At 33.9% G+C, this 26714-nt stretch overlaps 1 protein-coding gene across 1 annotated transcript in view; it reads left to right on the forward strand.

Moving 5' to 3' along the window:
- LOC150091746 (serine-enriched protein) overlaps positions 1 to 25551 on the forward strand; it is a 40061-nt gene extending 14510 nt beyond the window's left edge. Inside the window, exons 5-9 of the mRNA XM_090385489.1 lie at positions 3938 to 4054; positions 8623 to 8732; positions 9192 to 9450; positions 16570 to 16748; positions 25368 to 25551. Of these exons, the coding sequence (XP_090241615.1) occupies positions 3938 to 4054; positions 8623 to 8732; positions 9192 to 9450; positions 16570 to 16748; positions 25368 to 25551 (849 nt within the window). The remainder of the gene's footprint in view (positions 1 to 3937; positions 4055 to 8622; positions 8733 to 9191; positions 9451 to 16569; positions 16749 to 25367) is intronic.
- Positions 25552 to 26714: the final 1163 nt, after the last annotated feature.

The following is a 26714-nucleotide window of genomic DNA, read 5'->3' on the forward strand; positions in this document are numbered from 1 at the left end:
TATTCACAGAACCATCAACAGATCACAACTGTAAAAAAGATTAAAAAAGCACTTTTGTTACAAGATTTTTCATCCTTCCTGATACTGTCATTTGCTGGAAACTTAACCTCTAACAAGTTTCCACCATTTCTTGTACAGAAAAGTATTGGGACAATTGCAGTTTCTTCCAAGATGTTAACATTCAACCTTTATGGGATTCCTAGTTATAGTTAATTCTCATGCTAACTCAAACTCCTGCTCAGAGCCACCATATTAGACTCATACCCGACTCTCATTTTCTATACTTGAGTAGTTAGCATTAAATTAAATTAATTAGAATATTAATATTTTATTGTGTATAATATATAAAAAAAACAATTAAAATAATAAAAAAAAAGAGACATTCATAAAATATAATTTGCAAATTTTTAGTATGTTGTCTGTGCTGTGCAGAAATAGAACAACAGTTTCTGGGTTCAGCTGTACTCTTCATTGGATTATAAATCCAGATGCAGAAAACTTTTGCTTGCTGCAGTGTTTTGGGAATGGTAAGAATTAAATCCCTCTCTTTTTTGCAACAGAGGGGGTGGAATGTATTGACAAAGACCAGATGAAACCATATATCCTAAAATATTACCTGCCATATTGACCTAGATAATACTGTCTAATTTATGCTGATCACTTAATCAGCCAAACCTATAATTGCTGTTTACAGTGGGTGGAGAGGTGGGGCTGCATCCACCAAAATCTCTACTCTATTTTTCCAGCCGATTTCAAATCTTGTATACTCAAGTTTTAATTTTTTTAATAATTGTATCTGTATTATTTTATATTTTTATATACTTCACTTTGACTTGGTGAATTATGACCTAAATTTCCCCTATGCACCACAAAAATTCAAATAAAAAAAAATATGGATTTTTTCCCCCCTACTTTTCATGTCTGGCAACACCATATTGAGAGGGGATTAAAATAATAGTTTTAAATGTAGAAAACTACTCCTACCTTTTTAGGTGAATGTATGATATTTATAATGATAACACTTTAGGGTAGTATTGTGTGTAATTCAGTTTGCCCAATAAAGTTATGATATGAAAAACAAAAATTAATAAAAATAGTTACTTTGTCAGTTAATATATTAATTTTTGGTATTTATCAGAAGAAATAGTTCAGGAGTTGAGACCAACAAGTTGCACAGGCAAAAATAGTTCAACATCTCAGAGACTAATGTGTTGTACAGGCAAGATATATCATGGCTAGAAAAGATGGTAACCTTGCTCCTACATGGAGCACCATTAACAGTTCAAGCAGGATTTTTTTTGTTGAATCTATTCTGTATATACCAAAAGCTGTCAGGTGTTGGAAATGTCAAAAATATGCCCATTTGCAAGTAGTGTTGAGGCAGTGAAATCTGCTCTCACTAGATTCAAAGAACATAGCCAGAATGTGCTGCTATCTTCCCTGTTTATGCAAATTCCAAAGGAAATCATCTGGCCTTTGCTAAGACATGAATTACAAAGATTGGTAAAAAAAATCCAGAAATAAAAGTCAAAAACATGGTATCTCTATAAAGATACGGTACTTTATACAGATACTAAATGAAAGACTAGTCTCTCATTTGGTATTTTAGTTTCATCTTTATGGTATTATCATATAGAGATGAATTACATGTTATTGCAGTGGGTGAATGTTTTTCTCACTGTTCCTGATGCTCCACTGTTTGCACAAAGTTGATTTCCCATTCTTGTGTTCTGATTTGTGGTCCAAAAAAGCTTGTTTTAATGTCCTGTGGGAAATGTAGGAACACCTCGATACTAATTCAGCTACTCTTAATGTTCGGCGGCCATATTTGATCTCCGATTCGTGGACCTGCATGCGCGAAGACAAATAATCTCTATTTAAGTATCAGGTTTAACCCGATTCGGTAATTTTCATTCCTGTGATCACGATATACAGTCGAAAAGCGTTGTCAGCTTCAGGAAGGAAAATCGTTTTGAATATTTTCGTTAGATTCTTTTAATTGCGTTAATTTGATTTTTAATTGTTTTAAATTGATTTGAATTGTGTTAAATTGATTATTTAATTATTTATATTTTACTCTAATGTACCGATAAGATGTTGGTTTTTTCTGTTTTAATTTCTGGAGGGTATCATACGGAAGTATTCTACCCACTATATTGAGGTAAACTCCTTATCATTTTACGAATAATTCAGCTACATGAGGGATGAAAAGTTTTGTTGTTTTTTGGTTTTTAGGAGCATTAGTAACTAAGGCCATATTGCTTCGGGGATATGTGGTGGTCATTCCCTGACCATTCCGTATTTGGTGGTCACGGGCTTGAATCCCTGTCTAATCAAGAAGCGTACACTACGCACTGCCGCTCCTGCCCACCTGGCTATGGAGGTGCCTATGAAAAATTTTAAAGTCTTTATAGTTATAGATATGAAAATGTATAGAGTGCACTCTGCTTATTGTGATCATGGATAATGTTATGATTCATGTAATGTTACTGCTTTTATGAAGTCCCAATGACATATACTAATACATTGAAAAAACCTATATTGTAATCAGTACTTTGGTTTATGCTATCATTTTTTTGCCTTATTGTGGTTTATGCATATGCAGTTACTTAACATCTCAATTTTTTTTTTTTTTTTTTTTTAACTCCGGCATGTCTAGTTACTGCAGTTGCTTCATACAGTTTGTATGGTTGTTGGTGTCTTTACTCTGCAAAAGAAAGTACCATATCTGCCTACCAGTCTCACTGTTTTACAGTAGAGCATTAATCCATTTCTAATTCTTGTTTTTAATGGTTTGCATGGATTTACAGAAACCTTGTGAGTTTCCTTTTTATTGATGATTCTTGAAGAAAAAAATAGTGGACAGCCAAATTATTTTATATTACTTGATTTGATTTCTAATGTTTGCTTTCTGTTCAGTTCCACCTTTTTATGCATACATTGTTTTGCCCAATAAATAATGCTGAACAGTTGCATTCTTGTTTCATTAGTTATTGTTATCAGTTAGACTGTATCTTGAAGTAATCAGAATAAGTGGCTCCACTATATTAGTTAATACTTGTTATTTTTTTATTTTTTTAACACTGACAGCTTTCACTAAACCTTGAAGCACATATCAGCATGGTATTTAAACACATTTTGGTAGTGATATGGAATTTAGTTTGCATAACATTTTTTTTCTTTTGTGGAAAGTATTGTTTATAAGCCATTTAGTCAGGTTAAAGGGTTATTAACCCTTTTAGCCAGCATGGTGCCTGTCAGACACCACTTTTTAAAATTTTTGTTATTTATTAAAATTTAGAAATAAAATCAGATCCTCCATATACTTTTCCTTACCAATTTTCTCCAAATGATTATACAGTATTTTTTGTTTTTGTTTCAATATACTATGAGTTAAGATAAATTTGATTTTTGTTTGGCATTTAACAGACACCATGTGAACAATAGTGTTCCTTGTAGTCCACTGCACTCCACTCCTTGTCTGATGTCTGTGAGACACCAACAAGAGTTGTCTAGGCCTCTGTAGAGCATTGGTTTCACTGGCTTCACAGAAAAGAAATATGACCAGTTGTGATGTTTGGAAGATGCCATGCAAGCCCCTGTTTCAGTTTAGATGAGTGAACTTGAAAATTAAAAGAAATACCATTAAATAATAATAATAATTATTATTATTATTGGTTTCTCTTGTTTAATTCCATGAGAGAAAGACATTGTGGGAAATAACTAATTTTAATTACAGATTAAAAAACATTGCACTCCATGTAAATTTAAGTGTAGTGTAGTGTTTTTTAATCTGTTATTAGAATTTCTGTTGCTTATTTTTATTTATCATTTTGTAGCTAAGTTTTGCAAACCATAATTAACAAAATGCAAAATCAAGATTAGTTAGCAGTGACTAATTTTAATTTTGAACATTTTTAAAATTTTTTTTCTGCAGCTGGCTATTGAAGAAGAAGATGTATGGAGAGCTGTATTGACTTGGGCTAAGCATCAGGCTGGAGTGACACAGCCCACTGCACACTGGACAGAAGAAGAGCGAGCTAGAATCTCACAGGTAATGCATTATTCATAGAAACTGTTTTATGCTCATTGTTACTAGTATAATATCTTTTACTATCTTTAACCATGTCCCCCCTTTAATCTACCATGTTTCCACAGGATTTTTTAAAGTAGTTTTTACACTTTTTAATTTAAAATTTTTGTATCTGCCGAGGTGCAAAAATAGCTGTCTAATATAATTTAGGAATTATATTAGACAGCAGATGAGCATCAAGTAGGACTTTCCAAAGAGGTTAACACTCCACGCATATATAGAACACGACACCAATGGAAGTGGCTTAGCATATCTCAGTAATAGCACCTGGTGCCTCCATGAGAAGTATTGCATGAAAAATTAATGATTTGATTGTAATTTTCATTAGTGTAATAAACATTTCAACAGTTTTCAGAAATACTAAAGTGGGTCATAAATATATAGAGCTGCTTGTAACTTTATGATGCCATGTTATGCCTTTTGCACATTCAGATTTGCACACTGTTGCAAAAATACACTCCTGCCTAAAAGTTTGGAATTAGAGCATATGACAACAGTTATCAATATTTTTTTTGAAATTATCTGTGACATTGTAAGGTTTAATATAAAAAAAACACACACTACAAAGCATTTTATGATATTTTATTAAGCATTGAACAATTTAGAGCAAAAAAAAATATTGAAATGATTAATATTAAACTGTTATACCAAATTTTCATCAAAATATCCTCCATAAGATTTTATCACTGCCTTACACAGATATGGCATTCTGTGATTAATTTTATAATAGTGACGTGAATAACATTATTCAAGTGATCTGCAAGGTTTCTCATAAGTTTTGTGAATATGGGCAGACTTCACAGACTCGATGGTCTAAATAGTAATAGTAGTGGAGGCATAGTGATGCAAGAAAGGAAGCATATGTAGCAACAGCTAAAAAAAAATTTCACATCCACATTCTCTCTAAAAGGTTGTCCAGTTCCTCCTTGAATTTATTTAAGCTATCAACTTCCACAATGACAGATGGAAGTTTGTTCCAGCAATTAATCACCCGCTAGCTAAAGGCACATCTATTCTACAACTTTCTTTCCTTAATTTGAATTTATGCCCCCTCATGTTCATAATTTGAGCAAGTGAAAGAATCCCATCAGAATTGAGCCTGCTCAACCCATTCAAGGCCTTATACACCTCAATCAGATCATCTCGCAGGTGACTAGTCTTCAGCTACTGCTGAAGACTAGTCACCTGCTGAACTTAAACCTTTCTTGGTAAGAGCACCCCTTTGTTCCCCTCACCAATCTTGTTGCCCTTCTCTGTACACACTCAAGCAACTCTACATTCTTCCCAAAATTAGGTCTCCAGACCTGCACGCAGTACTTAAGCCGTGGTCTGACCATTGCCTTATACAAAGGGATAATCACCTCCTTTTCCCTACTAGAAAAATTCCTGTATATCATAGACAGTACCCCATGACCTGCTCTGGCAGCCTGTCTACATTGCTCAGAAAACTTCATATCTGACTGCACAATTACTCCCAGGTCTTTTTCATTTTCTACCACCCTAAAGTGTAGTACCACACAGTTGGTACGTTTCTCTGGGGTTACTTCTACCCATATGCAGTACTTTGCATTTGTCAATGTTAAACTTCACTTGCCACTTCTCAGCCCATCTGCTCAAATTTTCTAGATCCTGTTGCTGTATCACACTGCCATTACTGTCATTAACAACCCTGCCAACCTTTGTATCATCTGAAAATTTCAACATTAAGCCTGATATACCTTCATCAATATCATTGATAAATATACAAAACAACAGTGGGCCCAACACTGAACTCTGGGGAACTCCACTAATAACATTAGTCCATGAAGAGCAGCATCCATTGATTACCATCCTCTGTCTTCTTCCACTCAACCACCTTTTTATCCATTGTAGCAACTTATCCTTAATACCATACTGCTCCAATTTGTACAGTAGTCTTCCATGCGCAACAGTGTCAAAAGCCTTCCTGAAATCCAGGTATATGATATCAAAATTATTTTTTGCATCCAGTTCCTTTGTAACATCATATTATCCAATTAAATTTGTCAGACAAGACTTTCCCTTAAACCCATGCTGTGTCTGAATTATTACTGCAGTCTTGTCTAGATGATCCTGCAATGCATCTTTAACCAGTTACTCCATTATTTTCCCCAGAACAGAAGTTAAACTAATAGGTCTGTAATTACTCGTGTCACCCTTAGATCTCTCTTTGTTAATTGGGGATACATTTGCACATAATCTGGGTTTAAGTCAAGTGATTGGGGGATGACCAAATCATAATTTGTAATATCACCTCCTATTCTTTAGTTGCTAGAAAATCCCTGCACAGCTTAGAGCTGTACTTTGGGTCTTGTTGGTAATATAAAATTTCTTTCTACGTTTTTCCACTCTTCAGTTGCCCAATATTGATCGCTCTTAGCCCAAGCCAACCATTTCTTTTGATTTTTCAGTTTTAATAAGGGTTTTTGGACTGCTACATGATCATGAAGTCCTGCTTGTTTAAGTCAAATATTTTACACTGGATGTCAGCATGGGAGTTTCTCTGTTCCTCTTGAACTCAGCTCAGATTTCAGGTGCAGTAAGTCATCAGTTGCATTTAGAAATCAGTGCTGTGGTCTTGTCTTGTGCTTCCATTGTTACATGCAGTTGTCCTGATCATGGTTTGTCCTTTAAACTGCCAGTCTCCTTGAATTGTTGAGTGGTAGTTTGTACTCCTTTAAATGAAACAGTTTTTTTCCAGTACTTCTGGTGGAAGAACTTTCTTTATACAGAGTTATAACAGCACTTCTTTTTTCACAACACTCACTTCCTTATTTCTTGCCATGTTTATCACAAAACACACAAAAATCACATTATACACTCTTGAATCACCTACAATCTTCTATAATATTGAAACAATACTCTCACTTTCCAGAATATTTTAGAATCATCTACAACATAAATATTAAGTATATAAATATTTAAGTTTATTGATTTTTTTATACCTATTAAAATATTTTAATAAAAATTGGTATAAACAAGTTGGTCCTATTTTAATAAAAATTTTGAAAATTAAGAAAAATGAAATCTATTGTAAGTGTGGGTTGTGTGCGATTACCATGACAATGAAATTATTAACGCTGTTGATTTTTATTCCTCTTACACCTTGCTTTAAACAGTGGTGTACAGGTCATATGACCACAGTTGCTTTTTTCTTGATTGTTTTGTGTCTTAAATGGAATTTTTTTATTATTAGTAGTAGTGGCATATAATGCAAGAAAGTAACCCTATGAAGCATTATCCCCCCCCTCCCCAAAAACCCATCCCACATCACCTGTCCATCTTCTCCAATAATTAGATGATGATGGAAAATAGTAAGGAAAGGAACTAGTCCATGTTCATTCCATGACTGCAGGCATTTTGAATTGCCTTGGAGGATAACTCATATTGTGAATGCCTTCACAATGAGTTATCCTGATATCAGGGCCAGCTTAATGCACAACCAAGCGGTTCCCCCGAACAGGGTGCCAAAATTTAAGGGGAGCAAAAGTCACTGATTTGCTGTAAATTTCAAGTCGGAGAGGATGCACCAAAAAATCTCGTACAGGTGCTGATAGACCTGGGGCTGCTTCTGCCTGATATTGCACTACCTCTAATAAGCAACGCTTCACCACTGAGAAGACTAATGTTACTTATTCTCTGCAGATACCACCACCCAGGGGTGTTGTTATCTGCCGAGAATCCACCGGCGAAGTGTTGCCTATTCAAGAATTCAGCGTCAAAGTGTTTCTTATTCTCGGTAGTTCAATATCAGGGCAACTCGTGAAGTCATTCACAATATGAGAGATCACAAAAACGATGCCACCTATTTCAGTGATTTACTATGAACTGAAATTATGCTACACACTAACTCGATTAGTCAATTTTCCGTAGTCTGATGCTTTCAGCCTTAAAACCTTTGTAGTATAAAAATTTGGATATAATGGAAGTGACATATTGGAATTGTTTTCATCGATATCCATAATTGGATAGCTTCGACTACGTGAAGCACAGTGAAGCATTTGCCATTAAGTTCTGATTTTTGTGAACACTTCTGAATTACTTAGTGGATTGTAATTGTGACCTTTTAAGGTATGTTGAAACTTCAAAGGAGCTCATCCTTCCAACTTGGTAATGAGTTTAATGAACAGAATGTTAAGCAATTAGAAATCCTCAGTTGAAAAATGTTTCTCATAGATAGAGTAAAATATTCATAAATTCTGAAATAGTAATTAAAAATGATCTTTAACTTACGTATGTGTATCTTTTCATTTGTGTAGTTAATATTTCATACCCTTACGTCATTTTCCCTTCTAAGAAGTTTTCCCGCATAAGTTCTAAACCTCCAGTCACTTGGAAAACTTCTTATCTGGGTTCTACTGTATATATTTTCTTAACATTGTAATGCCTTTTTTATTTGGAATATATGATAGTGGGATATATTTGTGTATCCTAACATTAGTGTATCTAAAAATTTTTCGGGCAATATTTTAATTTTTTGAAAACCAGTGCTGTCATTCTTATTTCTTTAGCAACTGTCTGGAGTAATTAACCACGTTAGGATTCTCTTAATTGACAGTCAAGTGTTCGCTGAAGAAGTTGAACCAACTGGAGCTGTCCCAATGGAACTCTCTCTTGAAAGGTAGCTTTATTTCTTTGAATAAAATAAATAAAACTCTTTACCTGAATGAACACAGAAATAGTCAACCTCTCTAGACATTATTTTAATAATGGCACGTAACATAATAGTTGTTCATCAGAATGCATACAGAAAACAAAATTAATTTAACTATGATGAACCCATAGATTAGAATGATTGATATATTAGTGCTTTGTTCATGTAAGAAATAAAATTTTATTATTGTTTTTTTTTTTTTGAGTTTACTGCAAGTAATTTTTTTATATTAAACATTAATAACAATGTTTTACTTCATCTTTAGTTAATTTTTTTGTCTAGCAATATTTACCATTAGTAGTTTTATTTATTTTCCATTATTTCATCATTAATACCGAAGCAAATATGTTTATAATAACTGTTGCTAAATAGAATTATAATAAAAATTTCATTATTTTCACACTTTTATTTCTTACTTTTATTTAGGTATCGTTTTGCAGCTCTTCCAAACAAATTTACACACTCAGAGGATAAACGCATCCAACCTAGAACATCCCTAAAATTGTTTCAAGGGTCACAATTGTTAACCGGGGAAAAGTTACAGCTGCAAAGAGTACTGAATGCCTGGTATGGAAATCCAAAACAAATGTGGCGTCTTTTGTACAGGGCTTCCACTCATGGGTATTCCGCTGAAGTGTTTCACCATCACTGTGATGGTCATAATCCAACATTTGTGATTGCTCTGGTATGAAACTATTTTTAATATACAAAGCCAATGATATTAATTATTTTCACTATTTCTAACTCAAGCAAACAACAGAATTTTAATTTCCAAACTGCCTTTAGCAATTTTAAACTGTGTACATAAATAAAACTACAGTAATTTATTTATTAATTTATTTTACATTTCAGTTGCCTTTAATTATTATTATCACAAATTTACCCTAAGTGATTTTTTTTATAGTGTGCTCATCAGAAAAGTTTTTTATATCTTTTTTTAAATTTATTTTAACACATTTACAGAGTAAATGAAAAAAAAAACATAGTACCATTGCACATTAATAAAAATAATTGCAATAATTTATCATTCAGTAACCCATATAGACAACAACAAGCAGGTAATCTGCCTTCTATGTGTTTGTACCCTAACAAAATGAAATATTATAAATGGGATATAAGATAAAGAAAACAATGAGAATTATTTATTTATACTATGAAATAAAATTAAATTATTTATTTATACTGAAATAAATCTTGCTAAAGAATTAAGAAATAAAACTATTAAAATATAGCAAAAAATAAAAGTACAATATAATGGAATCTTTATAAATAGAAGCTAAAACGTGGATAGACTTTTAAATAAAAAATATACGGATAAATGTTAAAAATAAAATATACACTAAGAAGTTTTTGAGGTGATGTGCTTCTTTCTCAACTTTGAAGCTATGGTTATTAGCAAAAAGGCCTCGTGCTTCAGGAATAAGCATATTTCAGTATGCTTATTACTGACACACAATGCCTTTCTGCTAATTTATTGATATAATTTGTTTTTGTAGGCTCTTATATATGCTAGGGTGTGCCCAGACATACTTGGTTCATCCTGTAGTTTCATCTATGTTATCAGGCGTGTTACTTTAAATTATTTTAATAAGCTAGTCTGTAATAAAGTAACAGGCAAGCGAAGGCAGATTACGAGAAATCTTTGGCAAAGGATGCTAAGAAAAACAGCAAGGACTTCTTTACTTATATAAACTCTAGAAGGAACCGGATGAATCAGGTTGGTCCACTTGACATCGATGATTCAACTGTTGATAGTCCTGCTCAGATAGCTGATAAACTGAATGAGTATTTTGCATCTACATTCACACATGAGGGAAGTGGAGGACAGAAGCTTATTAAACTCTAACAGGGAGTTTAATGATTTTGTAATAACAGAGCAAAGTGGAGGAGAAATAGTTGAAGGTAAACATAAGAAAGGTACTTGGGGTAGATGGGATCTATTCAGTTATATTAAAGGAGGCGGCAAAGCAACTAAGCAAACCCTTTAGCCATAATTATGAGAGCATTGTTGGACTCAAGGGAGATCCCCATGGATTGGACATATGTAAATGTATCTCCACTTCACAAAGAGGGATCTAAGGGTGAAAAGAGTAATTACAGACCTGCTTAACTTCTGTTGCGGGAAAAATAATGGAGTCACTGGTTAAAGAAGCATTGCAGGATCATCTAGACAAGACTGCAGTAATAATTGAAATGCAGAATGGGTTTGTTAAGGGATAGTCTTATCTGACAAATTCAATTGGATACTATGATGTCACAAAGGAACTGGATGCAAAAAATAATTTTGTCATCATATACTTGGATTTCAGGAAAGCATTTGATATCGTTGCACAAGGAAGACTGCACAAATTGGAGCAGTGTGGTATTAAGGACAAATTGCTACAATGGGTAAAAGGGTGGTTCAGTGGGACAAGACAGAGTGGTAATCAGTGGACACTGCTCTTTGTGGACTAATGTTATTGCTGGAGTACCCCACTAATAACAAATATACAGTAATAATAAATATACAGAACAACAGTGGGTGTTGGGCCAACTGTTGTTCTGTGTATTTACTAATGATATTGATGAAGGTATATCAGGCTTAATGTCAAAGTTTACAGATGATACAAAGGTTGGAAGGGTTGTTAATGACAGTAATGGCAGTGTGCTACTGCAACAAGATCTAGAAAAGTTGAGCAGATGGGCTGAAAAGTGACAGCTGAAGTTTAACATTGACAAATGCAGACTAAGTACTGCATATGGGCAGAAGTAACTCAGAGAAAAGTACTAACTGTGTAGTGGTAGAGAATGAAAGACCTGGGAGTAATTATGCAGTCAGATATGAAGTTTTCTGATCAATGCAGAGCAGGCCATGGGGTAACAGGAATTTTGCTAGTAGGGAAAAGGTGATTATCCTGTTTGTATAAGGCAATGGTCAGGCCATGCCTTGAGTACTGCATACAGGTCTGGAGGCCTGATTTTAGAAAGGATGTAGAGTTGCTTGAGCGAGTATAAAGAAGGTCAACAAGATTGGTGAGGGGAACGAAGTGGTGCTCATACTAAGAAAGGCTTAAATTCTGCAAATTGCAGTGGCTGGAGACTAGGTACCTGTGAGGTGATCTGATTGAAGTGTATACGGCCTTGAATGGATTGAGCAGGCTCAGTTCTGATGAGATCTTTCCACTTGCTCAGATTACAAATCTGAGGGGGCATAAATTCAAATTGAGGAAAGACAATTGTAGAATAGATGTGGGGAATTTGCCTTTAGCCAGCAGGTGGTTAATTGCTGGAACAAATTTCCATCTGTTGTTGTGGAAGTTGATAGCTTAAATAAATTTAAGGAGGAACTTGGAGGGAATGTGGATGTGTGAAACTATTTTTTTTTTGCTGATGCACTGCATAAGCTTGCTTTCTTGCATCATGCCTTTACTGCTACTACAGCCTACTTTTACATTTTATCCAGTTTTAATTATTATTCATTATCACGAATTTACTGTTCTGTTTTATAGTGAATAACTACCTTATAAAGATTACTTTTATGATATCGTTTAACTGGGAGATAATTGTGTTATTTCTCTACATGCAGCCAATATGCAGTGACACAGGTTTACTGTGTATTGATGAGAAAGGGTTTCTTTTTAAATGTTTTTATACATGTAGAAGTGTCCTTTATTCAAAGATTGAAAATGGAAATTGAAAATATAGAGGTACTTTAGATTACCCCAGACAGGAATACAGTTAAGGTCATTTGTGGACAGTGTTTATTAGTTAACTCTATCTGAACAGAGGAGAAAAGTATACACTAAATTGTGTTAAAATGATGGTGAGCTGACATTTTATGGCACATTGGTAACCTAGTTGTATTAAAGCATCCATTAATAAACTTCATTAACACATCCACTGCCACCTATAATGATCAACAAGGTCTAGAATTCATAGCTAAAAATGATCACTTACTTTTGGGCTGAGCTCTGTAAACTAGGGCATTATTTTTTAATATATCTGCCATTTGCTGGGTTACTTTCAGGAAAAGAAGTGATTTTGATAATTAAATTTTCTGTATGGAGAAGAATTGTTAAAGTTAATAAATTTTTTTTATCTTTGCTTGATAATTGTTTTAATGTTTAAGTTTGACATTCTAGGGATATGCCCAAACTGAGCCTGCATCACTTGCAGCTGGTATGCGGCTAGGGTCATAAATAGGAGGATGGGGAGGGGGGGTGTTCGACAGTCTTATTTGTAAATTTTCCATGGGAAATATTTTTAAATTCCATAACTTCCATGTAAAGGCTAGTTAGCAAAATTCAAAGAAAATGTTGAGCATAAAAAAAAAAAAAAAGTAAAGTGCAGCCATTATCAACCCACTGCAGGGTGGAAGCCTCCTCAACAATTCATGCTGAGGGAAATGGACCATAATCTGCCACGCTGGTCCAGTGCGGGTTGGCAGATCGACCGTATTCAGCAGTCAGGGGCTTGAACCCCGGTCTACTCAAAGAGCGTGTGCTACTGCACTCCCGCTCCTGCCCACTCGGCTACGGAGGCCTTTTAGTTTAACTTGAATTTAACTTAAATAAATTGGTAAAAAAATTTTTTTTATTGTTCATCAAGTTATTGTTCTCACATTAAATGCCCTTTGATTTCACACCAAAATGTGAAATATTCTGGTTTATTATGTAGTGTTTCGTTTGCAGATTTTTAAAATGAGATGTTAATGCATTTTTTTTTTTTTTTTTTTTTTTTTCATGCTTTACCATTAGATGGGATCGCTTCATGGTACAGGTATTATTTAGTATTGTTCATTAGTAGTTAAATATTGGCAGTGTGAAAGTTTTAGGTTGCTTCATATACCTAATATGTAACTTTTTTGTTTTAAATATTAAATGTGTACGAGGGGGAAAATAAAAAAAATATTTGTATTCACCCAGAAATAGTTGTGATGGAAAATTTTAATTTTTTTTTTTGTTTGATACCTTGAAATCTCCATAGCAACCACACAAATTTTGGTTTCAATGTGACAGTTAATTTTTGTTTCTTGGCAGCACTGATTGAAGTGAAGCGGATAAATTGGAATACAAATCAGTGACTCAGTTCCTCTTTCTTCCAAGGGAAAATACCCAAAACGATCTACGAAGAAATGGTTGCTGTTTATGGAGAAGACTGCTCAAGTTACAGTGTTGTTGCACAGGGTATAAGCAATTCAAATGTGGAAGGATCCCATTGCATGATAAAGAAATCCCAGGATGCCCAGCAACTGCTGTAACAGAAGAGTGTTGCAAAAATTGAGGCACTGATCCTGGAAGATTGCCTTATTAGTGTCGAAGAACTACTGCAGCGCTCCAAATTAGTGTAGGGTCTGTATAGAACATCATCCAACAGTTGCACATGAGTAAAGTGTCTGCTAAATGGATTCCCATACTTCTGATCCCTTTCCAGAGGAAGGAAAGGGCATAATTTACATATGAAATGTTGTCAATGTGCCAGGAAAAGCAAGAGGAGTTTTTCCAATGGCTAGTCACCATGGATGAAACTTGGATCCATCAATATGGTCCCAAAACTAAACAAATGTCAAAACAATGGAAACATGCTGAATCACCATTCCCCAAAAAGGCAAAGGTGCAACAAAGTGATGCTGTCAGTCTTTTGGGATCGGCATGGTTTTATGCTAACTGATTACCTTCAAAGGGCTGTAATGTGGCAGGGAAGTATTATTCCAACCTCCTCATAAAGCTATGTGCTGCTATAAAAGAAAACGGGGGGAGGAACTGTCAAAGTCTGTATCTGATCCATGATAATGCCACTGTGCAATCCTCATGTGCTGCAGTTAGGTTGCCTATGAATGTGAATTAAAAATATTGCTGCATCCTGCTTATTCTCCCCGACCTTGCACCCTTGGATTTCTTCCTCTTTCCTGAAATCCTTTCTTTGTGGAAAATGCTTTGTTTCTGATGATGAGGTGATTTCCACTGCTAAGTTGTGATTTGAAGGACAGTCAAAGGACTTCTATAAAACTGGCTTACAGAAGAGTATTAAGAGGTGGCAAAACTTCTGTGCTAATGACACCGATAAGAGATGATAGTATACCCAGGCCCCACATGTTGAAAAAGTGTAATAGTGGTGTTTATTTCAACCTCTCACAACTACTTCTGGGTTAATACAAATCTTTTTTTAATGCCCCTCATATATAAATTGGTATTAAATATAATAAGCATTTTAAAAGCTATACACTGGTAGACAAAAATTAAGGTATAAGTGACAAAATTGCAGTTGTTTGCAACATCATTGATATATTAAATGAAATATGGTATGGAAGAGCTTCATATGGAGATATTGATAAGTTTAAGTCTACTCCACTTGTAGTTGTGAAATATTTAAATTGAACTGGAGCTTTTCTATATAAATTTGGTACTTCTTATTTTTAAGTGATCTTGAAAACATCAAGTTGGATCAAATTCTAAAATTGAGTGCAGAGCTATTGTAAAATATCTTTTTGAACTGGGTTCAGAAAGATAGCTGAAATGCTCAACTTTTAATTCTTGTTCATAGTAATTTCTTCTTCCTATCCAGTATTAGGCCTAGTGGCCTGTTACAGTCTCTCTCCATCTTTGTAGGGATCTGCCTCTGTCTCTCCTTCCCCAGAGTTTATAGTTCAGAATCTCTTTTGGATAGTCCAATCTCCATTCACTCTACATGCTGTATCCATCTGTTCCTCTATGAATTGATAAAATTCAGTACTGAAGTTGTCTCCAGTTCTGACAGGATGTCCTGATTTCTTTTCGTGTCAAGTTTGATGTGGTTCTGTGCAATCAGGTGCATTTCTGCACTCAAGACATAGTAATTTTAACATAAGAAATCTCTCTACAAAATGGAGTTCAAAAGTGTTCTGGGACTGAATCTTCCAAAACTTATTTTTAGATAATTTTCATGGATTAAAATTAGCTATAAATGTTCCTGAAATTAAATAATAGTCTGTGCAGTAGTATAATTAAGAATCACCACAACATAAAAAGATTAAGGATAAAGATTCTCTGGAATGTGCTTAGAATCAATTTTTCTGAGACAGTATGATTTTTTTTTTTTTCTTTTCTTTTCTTTTTTTTTTATCATGATTATTCCCACGATGTTCTACATTCATGGGAAAACTCAGATTACACTGTCTTTGTAGAAAAGTTATGACAAAACTACTTGGAAAAAGTAAATGCATTACTGCTTTTTATTAAATTGTTTAAAAGGAAAAATTGAAAGAAGACGAAAACTAAGTGTTTCCAGATCACTGATGTGCTAATTCTCAAGGCTTACCCACACCCCGCCTCTTTGCTAGATTTAGCTCCCTTGGCATTGTCTATTCCCTACAATGAAAAAATTTTTGAAAGAGACCAAATTTCAACCTGATAAGGATGTAGTAACATCCTTATCAGGATATGGAGCTGGATTGCAGGACAAGATTCTGAATTTTTTTTGAGTGACCTAAAAAAAGTTGGAGAAAAGATATAATAAAAGCATGAAAAGAATTTTGAATAAATTTAATTTCAGTTAACAGTTATTTCTTTATAAGGTAGTCTTAAAACTTATCCATATCTCCTCATATTAGATGAAAATTAGTGTTTCTGCATCATGGCATAATACAACATAATAAAAGCTTTACATCATTAATTAAAATGTTATTTACAAGTTATACAAAAACTTTAAGCTAACATATGTACAGAAGAATTTAAGCCCATTGTCAATTATTTTTTTATTAAAGTAAATAAGTTTATATTGCACATAATGCATAAGTGTACATAAAATTAAATGTAATATTTACAGTTAAACTTAATTGCAAATGCAGGGTGCTCATGGTGAGTTATGTGGAGGTTTTAGTGATGCTCCTTGGGGTAAAACAAGAGGTAGAGGGCGCTATGTGCCATCAGATAAAGCCTTCCTTTTTACCCTGATTAATAATAATGAGGTTCCTCCCACAAAATTTGATGTTGTAAAGAAGATGTTTGCTATTGCACATCATCCAGAGTAAGGATATTTTATGATATTATTATTTTTATATAGTATTAACTATTTTAAGCTTTTGTTTTGCTTTTTTATTGAACTATTAATTGTATAAAGTATTGCAGGTAGGGCTTCTCTAATGTATGTTTTTTCCCCCCCCCTTCCTGGGATTTCCCATGAAATTTTACTGATTCCCGGGATCCCAGGAATAGTTGTATAAATTTAGAAAAATCGATTGTTTGTGTTTATATATTAAAAGTTAAACAACTTATAGAAAGCAAAGAAAGACTACAACATATTTCTTTATTTATGACTAAAATAAATTTTTTTCATGAAAAAATAACAAAAAATTAACTTTTAAAATAATGAAGTGTTTTTATTTAAAATTTCAACATTTACAATCAAAAATGAAATTTTTTTTTTATGTATTTTGATAATAACTTCTTAAAAAACAAAGCATCAATACTCCTATCACTAAGGCTACTTCTAGTGAATCAGCTAAATGCATAATGTTGGAAGCTCTGTCCCCAGTTGGCTTGAATAATTGCAATTCTTGCTCAAACCAGGCCTAAACACTGTTTGTGATCCTGAGAAAAAGTTGAAGATTGCACCACTGCTAACTTGTTTCTCAATGTCATGGGACTCATGGGTTGTGCAATTTCTTGATTTTCTTCATCTACTGATTCTGAAGAGTGGAGGCTGGGTGGAGATTCGTCTTCGTTGAAAAGTCTAATCAATGTCATCTTAGCAAATTCAAATAATGATTCTTTGTGTGGTGGTGATGAGGCCAGGAGTCACTGCAGAATTCACATAATTTTCCCCAGTATTTCTATTTGGTAATAATAAAGTAATATATCAAGTATGAGATTTTAAATCCTGAAGAAAAGTCAAATTAATTTAAATATTCTTATTCCATTTGTAAATTAATAAGAGGAGTATACCTCAATATAGTACGTGGAACACTTCCGTATGATACCCTCCAGAAATTAAAACGGAAAAAACGAAAAAATCGACAACTTACCGGTACATTAAAGTAAAATATAAATAATTAAAGTAAAATATAAATAATTAAATAATCAATTTAACACAATTCAAAATCAATTCAAAACAATTAAAATTCAAATTAACGCAATTAAAAGAATCTAACGAAAATATTCAAAACGATTTTCCTTCCTGAAGCTGACAATGCTTTTCGACCGACTGTCGTGATCACAGGAATGAAAATTACCGAATCAGGCTAAACCTGCAACTCAAATAGTGATTATATGTCTTCGCGCATGCGCGTAAAGGTCCACGAATCGGAGATCAAATATGGCCGCCGAACATTAACAGAATTCTCGTGTAATTTAATTTCAACGGTTTCTGCAATTAATAGTCGCGTATAATTACATTGAACGTTAAGTATTTTGGCCTCGTTAAATAAAAAAAGTGTTTTTCGTTAATGGCATGAAAGGCTAATTCTGACACTGCTGAACGAGAAGCACGAACTGAGGCTTCGTGTTGATTTACACGAATATTAAGAGAAAACCGCGTCGAACTCTGGTAAGACGAGTCGCAATCACCGCAAGAAATGTTGTATACTAGATCATTAATTTGTGTTGCGAACGCGGAAAGAACCGAGCGATTGTTCAGTATAGTGTGTAACTTCCGTATAGGCCTAGCTATAATTTTAAATTCGGTATCTTTAAAGAATCTGTTAAGCTGTTTGTGCCACTGTTCAACATATGGGACAGAAATAAAGTATTTTTTGATATTACTATTGTTGATTGGTGTAGTATTTTTTATCCTATCCTTAGCTTGTACCCTAATTCGATTTATTGTGTTAATGGGATAACCCCTGTTCAAGAATCTGCTAGTTAATATTTGTATTTCTGAGTCCAAAGCAGAATCCGTCGTTGAATATTTATAGGCATTTAGAAATTGATTAAAGATAATCGATCTTTTGTAGGTGAACGGGTGGTAGCTATTATAATGTAGAAGCATACCGGTGTTTGTGGGTTTTCGATAGATGCTAAATTGTATTTTGTTCGAGTCCCGGGTAAGCGTGAAATTTAGAAAGTTTAATGACTTAGTATCCGTATCTTCCCTTTCCAATGTAAATTTGAGTCTAGAATGAATATTATTAAACGAATGTAAAATGTCTTGGATAGTACTACTATCAGTAATAACTAGAACAACGTCTAAATACCTCCCATAGTATGTGATACGGGGACGAAAAGGTGTCAAATGTATCTGCTCAATCGTTGAGAGATAGATCTCTGACATTAAGCCACTCAGGCTCAAACCCATTGGTAATCCAAAAATTTATTTGTACACCTTGTCTCGAAAGGTGATGTAGTTAGCCTTAACTAATAGTTTAATTAAGTGAAAAATTTCCTTAATGGGCAGCTTCGTATAATTAATCAGTGTCGAGTTTTTATTTAACATATCCCAAATAATATCTAATGTGTATTCAACGTTTACATTCGTATATAATGAGGTAACATCTAATGAGCATAAATTGTCATTGTCGCCGAGTCTACAGTCTTTAAGATTATTAAATAATGTATCGTAATTCTTAATCCCAAATTGTATAACCTGTCTAAAAGGTTTTATAATATTATATACATGTGTGGCTAAGGCTGAAAATGCCGAGTTCCTGTAGGAAACAATAGGTCGAATCGGAAATCATGTTTATCTAGTATTACCACTGTATGTCCTTTATCCGCCCTCTGTATAATAATGTCCTTATTTTCTCGAAGTTCTCGTAAAGCTGTACTGTCATGTGTATTCAATTTAGGAAGTCACGTTTCTTTTATGTTATTCACTACTTGGTTAACTTGTTGAATAAATACATCTTTTTGTGGAACACTACGAAGTCCAAATTCAATATCAATTACGCATTGTTTTTTTGGCAGCTTTCGAGGTGGTAAATTATAATTTAATCCTTTGGATAAAAGTGAAATCTGGTCCTGCGATAGTGTACACGAGGAAAGATTTGTAACCTGTTGATATGTCGGTTCGTTGGATACTGGGTGAGGGGGTGTTCGTGAACTAGCCGACATATTCTGTGGTAGTGCGTTGTGTGTCTGTGGGGGGGATGTCACCCAACTCGTGTGAACTTGGTCGCAAGCTTGCGATAATGTGTTAGAATTCGCATGAACGTGTCTTGAACTATTCGATAATGCTTCCAACTTATTAACGTGTCTGTTTTTTATTTCTGAGGCTTGTGCTTCCCGTCGCAAATCTATGGAGGTCTTCAATACAGACCAATCGTTCGGATGTAGATTATTTTTTAATTTATCGCGAAGCTTCCTAACCTGGGAAAGGTATTTTTGTTTATCCGAATATCGAGATTTTAAGGCAAGCTTAACAATATTACGTGATGTCGCCAGTGATAGTTGTTTTATGCCTGAAATTTTTTGATTTAAATTCACCCTGGCAAACTTCGGAACGATGTTGTTTTGAAGGCAATATTTTAGGAAAGAAATATGGTAACTTTGGGCCGAGTACCTTAGTGTAGATTTAATGTAATTTTGTACCAAGCCATTCAAAAAATCTCCCATAATTGTGTGTATCGATTGTATACTACTGGAGAGACAGGAAGTGAATGAAATAGTCAATAAGAGTTTGAAAATTAATTAGATAGTATGAATCAGAGCTGTAATACTCAATATGTTCTACGTTGATAATAATATTAGTAAATTAATAAGAGGAAGTAAATTAATTATCGTGAAGTGGACCCGGCACTGTTTACCAATTTGGTAAATCAATACAATAAAACGTTAACCACATATCGTAAAAACGACTACATTACTATGGTTCATTTGAAGGAATTGAAGTCCAGAACATACAATATTCCTGCACTTTTTGGTCAGGTAAAATTACACAAGCCTGGATTTCCGATTCGACCTATTGTTTCCTACAGGAACTCGGCATTTTCAGCCTTAGCCACACATGTATATAATATTATAAAACCTTTTAGACAGGTTATACAATTTGGGATTAAGAATTACGATACATTATTTAATAATCTTAAAGACTGTAGACTCGGCGACAATGACAATAGGCGCCTCCGTAGCCAGGTGGGAAGGAGCAGCAGTGCGTAGCACACGCTTCTTGATTAGACCGGGGTTCGAGCCCGTCACCACCAAATACGAAGGACGTGGAAAGGTCAGGGAATGACCACCGCATATCCCGGAGCAATATGGCCTTAGTTGCTAATGCTCCTAAAAACCAAATAACAACAACAATGACAATTTATGCTCATTAGATGTTACCTCATTATATACGAATGTAAACGTTGAATACACATTAGATATTATTTGGGATATGTTAAATAAAAACTCGACACTGATTAATTATACGAAGCTGCCCATTAAGGAAATTTTTCACTTAATTAAACTATTAGTTGAGGCTAACTACATCACCTTTCGAGACAAGGTGTACAAACAAATTTTTGGATTACCAATGGGTTTGAGCCTGAGTGGCTTAATGTCAGAGATCTATCTCTCAACGATTGAGCAGATACATTTGACACCTTTTCGTCCCCGTATCACATACTATGGGAGGTATTTAGATGATGTTCTAGTTATTACTGATAGTAGTACTATCCAAGACATTTTACATTCGTTTAATAATATTCATTCTAGACTCAAATTTACATTGGAAAGGGAAGATACGGATACTAAGTCATTAAACTTTGTAAATTTCACGCTTACCCGGGACTCGAACAAAATACAATTTAGCATCTATCGAAAACCCACAAACACCGGTATGCTTCTACATTATAATAGCTACCACCCGTTCACCTACAAAAGATCGATTATCTTTAATCAATTTCTAAATGCCTATAAATATTCAACGACGGATTCTGCTTTGGACTCAGAAATACAAATATTAACTAGCAGATTCTTGAACAGGGGTTATCCCATTAACACAATAAATCGAATTAGGGTACAAGCTAAGGATAGGATAAAAAATACTACACCAATCAACAATAGTAATATCAAAAAATACTTTATTTCTGTCCCATATGTTGAACAGTGGCACAAACAGCTTAACAGATTCTTTAAAGATACCGAATTTAAAATTATAGCTAGGCCTATACGGAAGTTACACACTATACTGAACAATCGCTCGGTTCTTTCCGCGTTCGCAACACAAATTAATGATCTAGTATACAACATTTCTTGCGGTGATTGCGACTCGTCTTACCAGGGTTCGACGCGGTTTTCTCTTAATATTCGTGTAAATCAACACGAAGCCTCAGTTCGTGCTTCTCGTTCAGCAGCGTCAGAATTAGCCTTTCATGCCATTAACGAAAAACATACTTTTTTATTTAACGAGGCCAAAATACTTAACGTTCAACGTAATTATACGCGACTATTAATTGCAGAAACCGTTGAAATTAAATTACACGAGAATTCTGTTAATGTTCGGCGGCCATATTTGATCTCCGATTCGTGGACCTTTACGCGCATGCGCGAAGACATATAATCACTATTTGAGTTGCAGGTTTAGCCTGATTCGGTAATTTTCATTCCTGTGATCAAGACAGTCGGTCGAAAAGCATTGTCAGCTTCAGGAAGGAAAATCGTTTTGAATATTTTCGTTAGATTCTTTTAATTGCGTTAATTTGAATTTTAATTGTTTTGAATTGATTTTGAATTGTGTTAAATTGATTATTTAATTATTTATATTTTACTTTAATGTACCGGTAAGTTGTCGATTTTTTCGTTTTTTCCGTTTTAATTTCTGGAGGGTATCATACGGAAGTGTTCCACGTACTATATTGAGGTATACTCCTCTTATTAATTTACTAATATTATTATCAACGTAGAACATATTGAGTATTACAGCTCTGATTCATACTATCTTATTCTATTTGTAAGACTGACTAACAGTTAGCACTCCTGTTTGCTTACATGTAGGATACCGCAATATGCACTCGAATGTACTACGTATGTAGTTACTGCAGCTAGTGGAGTGAATTCAATATATATATATATTTTTTTTTTGAGTAATTGGTAATAAAATTGAGAGTTTGGTAATAATTCTTGGTAGATTTGATGATACACCAAGCACGAGACTTGGCAACCATGGTATCAGTTGCTAAGTGTTACTTGAGGATAGATTAGATGCCTGGAATTGCAATAACTCTCATAATCCATAATCAGTATCTCACAACTCATTGCATATCATTATATTAAAAAATAAATTTAAAACAATTTAATGTTCCTGAGAATTAAAAAAACCAATAAAAACATGTGGGATCCCGGGAAAGAAGCCCTAACTGCAGGAATAAGAAGACAGGAATTTTGTCTTCTTAATATACATATTTTTATATTTGTTCATCATTGTTTGAGTCACTACAAATTCACAATCTGAGACCACAAGCAAGTTTGTTATCTTGTCAGGGGCATGTTTTGTTTAGTGCCCACTGAGAGGGTGTACAGTGTAATTCCTGTTTCAGTGCCACAGTCATTTATAAATGATTAGTATTTTTGACCTGTTCATCAGAGCCATAATTAGGTATTCCTGTGAAGCAAAATACACTAATCCCTTGTCAATTGCAGGGGATATATATTCATGAAAAGCTGTGTTTGGAAAAACTGCGGTTAACAAGGCTAGTAACTGAGGCTATATTCACAGCAGTTGTGCTGAAAATATGGCATCTTTTAAATCCAAGTGTGACTCGAGTGAAACCATTGGGGCAAAGTGCAAATAAATTCCCACCCTCTGTATTACCCACTAGATTTGTCCTCATGATCATCTGTGAGAAGCAGAGACAGTATTTGACATGTTCTTTTGTTTAAAGAGGCTGGACAGAACTGTACAATATAAAAAAAAAAAAATGCACAATGCAAAATTTTGTATACAAATATAAAACTGTGGTAATTCAAATCTGCAGCTGCCAAAGGGATTACTGCAAATGTTCTGCACCTCTCTAATAAATAAACATTACAAATTAACAATGAATAAATAAAGAATGCAAAATGCATGTTGCACTCACTCATTTTTTGGTGTCTCAAAGTTAAAGTAACAATAAATAAATATATACAGGAGTATTATAATGTGGGACCCACTTCAGGGATGGATTTAGACCTAAAAAGAATTAAAACAAAAAGTTCATATAAATATAGGTGTGGTTTCACCTTGTTTCTGAGTTATAGCCATTTTTGTGTTGCAGCATTTCTTTCCACAAAGTGAGTTAGTATAGCTGGCTCCATTCAACTGTTTCCAAACAATGCTCAATATCTCATAGAGGGTTTTGCTAATAGTTATGTAATCAAGATCCCATAGTGTTCTTTGAGTGATTCCAGTTTAGTTTTCCTGACAAGGACACTATTAACATGTTGATATTGTACATTTGATGTGATAATGGAGGCTTATTCAAATCGAGAGATGGAAGATATGAATCTCACGTACGGACCTGCTAGATGCAATGCAGCAGAGGCAAGACATCTGTAATCATCATTTGCCAAATAAAACCTTTCAGAGAATATGTGAACACCTTGGGGAATCTGGTTCATTTAGGAAATGAGTTTCAGATGGTGGTCATTTTGAGCATTTTCTTTAAACATAAGCGGATAGTTGCTGGAACAGAACAGAGTTAACTCAGAAACAAGGTGAAATCAGACCTATATTTACATGAACTTTTTACTATTTTTTTTAAGGTCCCAAATCCATCTGTGAAGTGGGTTCCACATGGTATGATATACCCTGTATATAAAGTAAGAATTTAGCAAGATGTGATTCCATGACCATTGTTAGCCTTGTGGCCTTCTGATGAGATGGGGACCAGTAGTTGATCTAGTTTTTCTTTATTTTTGTTTTACTAATAGTCCCATTGTTACGGTTACTTTTCTGTTTACAGTAACATTTCATGCAGCTCAGACCTGGTGCCATCAAAGGGATGCTGCTAAATTTGTATTAATTGGCATGTTTTATAAATTTAAGTTTTATTAATTGGTGATTCTTCTAAGTTATTTTATGAATGCATTCCTGCAGCAACATCCTTATCTTGATTTACTCCACCCCACCCCACTTATTTTGTTCCTATAATTGTGTACTGGTTTCCTTTTTATTCCTAATTACTTGGCTTGCTATACAATTGACATCATATTCTTAATTTATATATTCTAGTTACCACAACTTGGAGGTAATGCCCTTACAGCCACTGGGGTTTGCTTTACTATCTTTCTTACATTTGAAGTGCATATAGTTTTTTTTTTTTTTTTTTTTTTTTTTGGCTGTGCTATATAAGCTTGCTTTTTTTTTTTTTACATTATTTGCCACTACTATTACTACTATATGCTTGCTGTAACAATGAAAGTTTTCCAGAAAAAGATTGTTTTAGTAGCACAAAAAAAAATTGATATTGGAATGCCATTGTCACTAACGTTTTACCATTATGACACACAAAACCCAGAAAGGGACATGCCATCTTGTGTACTTGAACATGGATTGTAATTGCCAGCAACCAGTTAAAAAATAAACTTTCAGAACTTATATATTATTTGCATATAGAACATGTGACATGTTTTGCCATTCTCATTTCTTTGAAAGATGATATATTTCTAGGAATTATTTAAATATACCTTATTTTTTATTATATTAATTTAAAAAAACAAACAAACAATAAAATATTTTTAATTCTAGCTATGGGCCTATCTTTGGAGCTGGAGCAGACCTTTGTATTGCTCACAATTGTAATGCTAACCTTGAAAGTTATTCCAATCTACCTCATTCATACGATGGAGAAAATGCTTCGTGCACATTACTGATGGGTGATTATAACTTTACTGTTTTGGATTATGAAGTATTTACTACTCTGGGAAAGTAAAATATCAAAAAAAAAAAAAAAAAAATCTGTAAGGGGAAAAAAAAAATGCCATTTGTGCTCTACCATCTGATTACTTCATATTACAAGTAATTCATTGGTGGTTTTTTGCAGACTTTCCCTACTCAGGTTAGGATAAAAGGGAATGTGTAGGTCTGCTACTTTAATTATTACCTGTACAGTTTTTGTTTTTTTTTTAATTAATTTTAAACCCAGGCTGTGCAGCTTTGTTAATATGTCCGAACAAGTCAAGAACAAAAAGAAAAAAGAAGGAAAGATAAAGATGAGAGTTTTTAGGGGATGTATATGTGCCATGGATACTTATTTTTATTTATAGTTATATATAATTTTAAAAAAAATTATTTTTTTAAATTTAATTGTGTACACAGCAGAGAGAATAAACAGAATACAATAGAATCCCAGTTATCTGAAGCAAGTGGGGTCGAGACTATTTCAGATAGTAAGTATTTTGATAATCAGTTTTAAATGCACTTAGTTGCATATAAAAGGAAAGCAGGTAAAGAAAGAGAGAAAATTATAGTAATTTGCATATTTATTTTTTTTTTTTGTTACACAGTATACTGTATATATTTATACAACTTAAAAGTAGTTGTCATTCTTTTGCTAGCTGTTTCAAGTACCATTCCAAAGCTGTGAAAGCTTAGGAATCATTTGCAATTATAATGTAACGATATCTGCATTCTACCTCAAGAAATTACATTTTCTTTTGGATTTATCTATTTATATAGTTCTTTTGTCTTTTTATCAACAGGACGTCACTCCCTTGCTTTATACTCTGGATTTACTTTGAATTTCACTATTTTAAACAGTCTCCAATCTTCTTTTCATCATTCATTACTATGATTTTAATACCATTTTTTTTTGTCCTTGACAACCTATTCTGTTGTCTCTTCCAGATAATTATTTCTGTACTATTACAATGATTTTGATTTTTAAATGTTCTATTATCTTGTGGATTACACAACTTTTAATTCAGTCACCATATATGTCCTTTTACACTGATGAGCCAAAACATTATGACCATCTACCAATATGCCGTTGGTCCTCCATGTGCAGCCAAAACAGCTTGTACCCGGCAAGGCATGGATGCTACATGATTTCTAAATGTGTCTTGTGGTATCTGGTACCAACACGTAACCAGCAGA

The sequence above is a fragment of the Mastigoproctus giganteus genome, chromosome 1 (assembly GCF_048544385.1).
Source record: "Mastigoproctus giganteus isolate SK-2022 chromosome 1, ASM4854438v1, whole genome shotgun sequence".
Taxonomy (NCBI): domain Eukaryota; kingdom Metazoa; phylum Arthropoda; class Arachnida; order Uropygi; family Thelyphonidae; genus Mastigoproctus; species Mastigoproctus giganteus.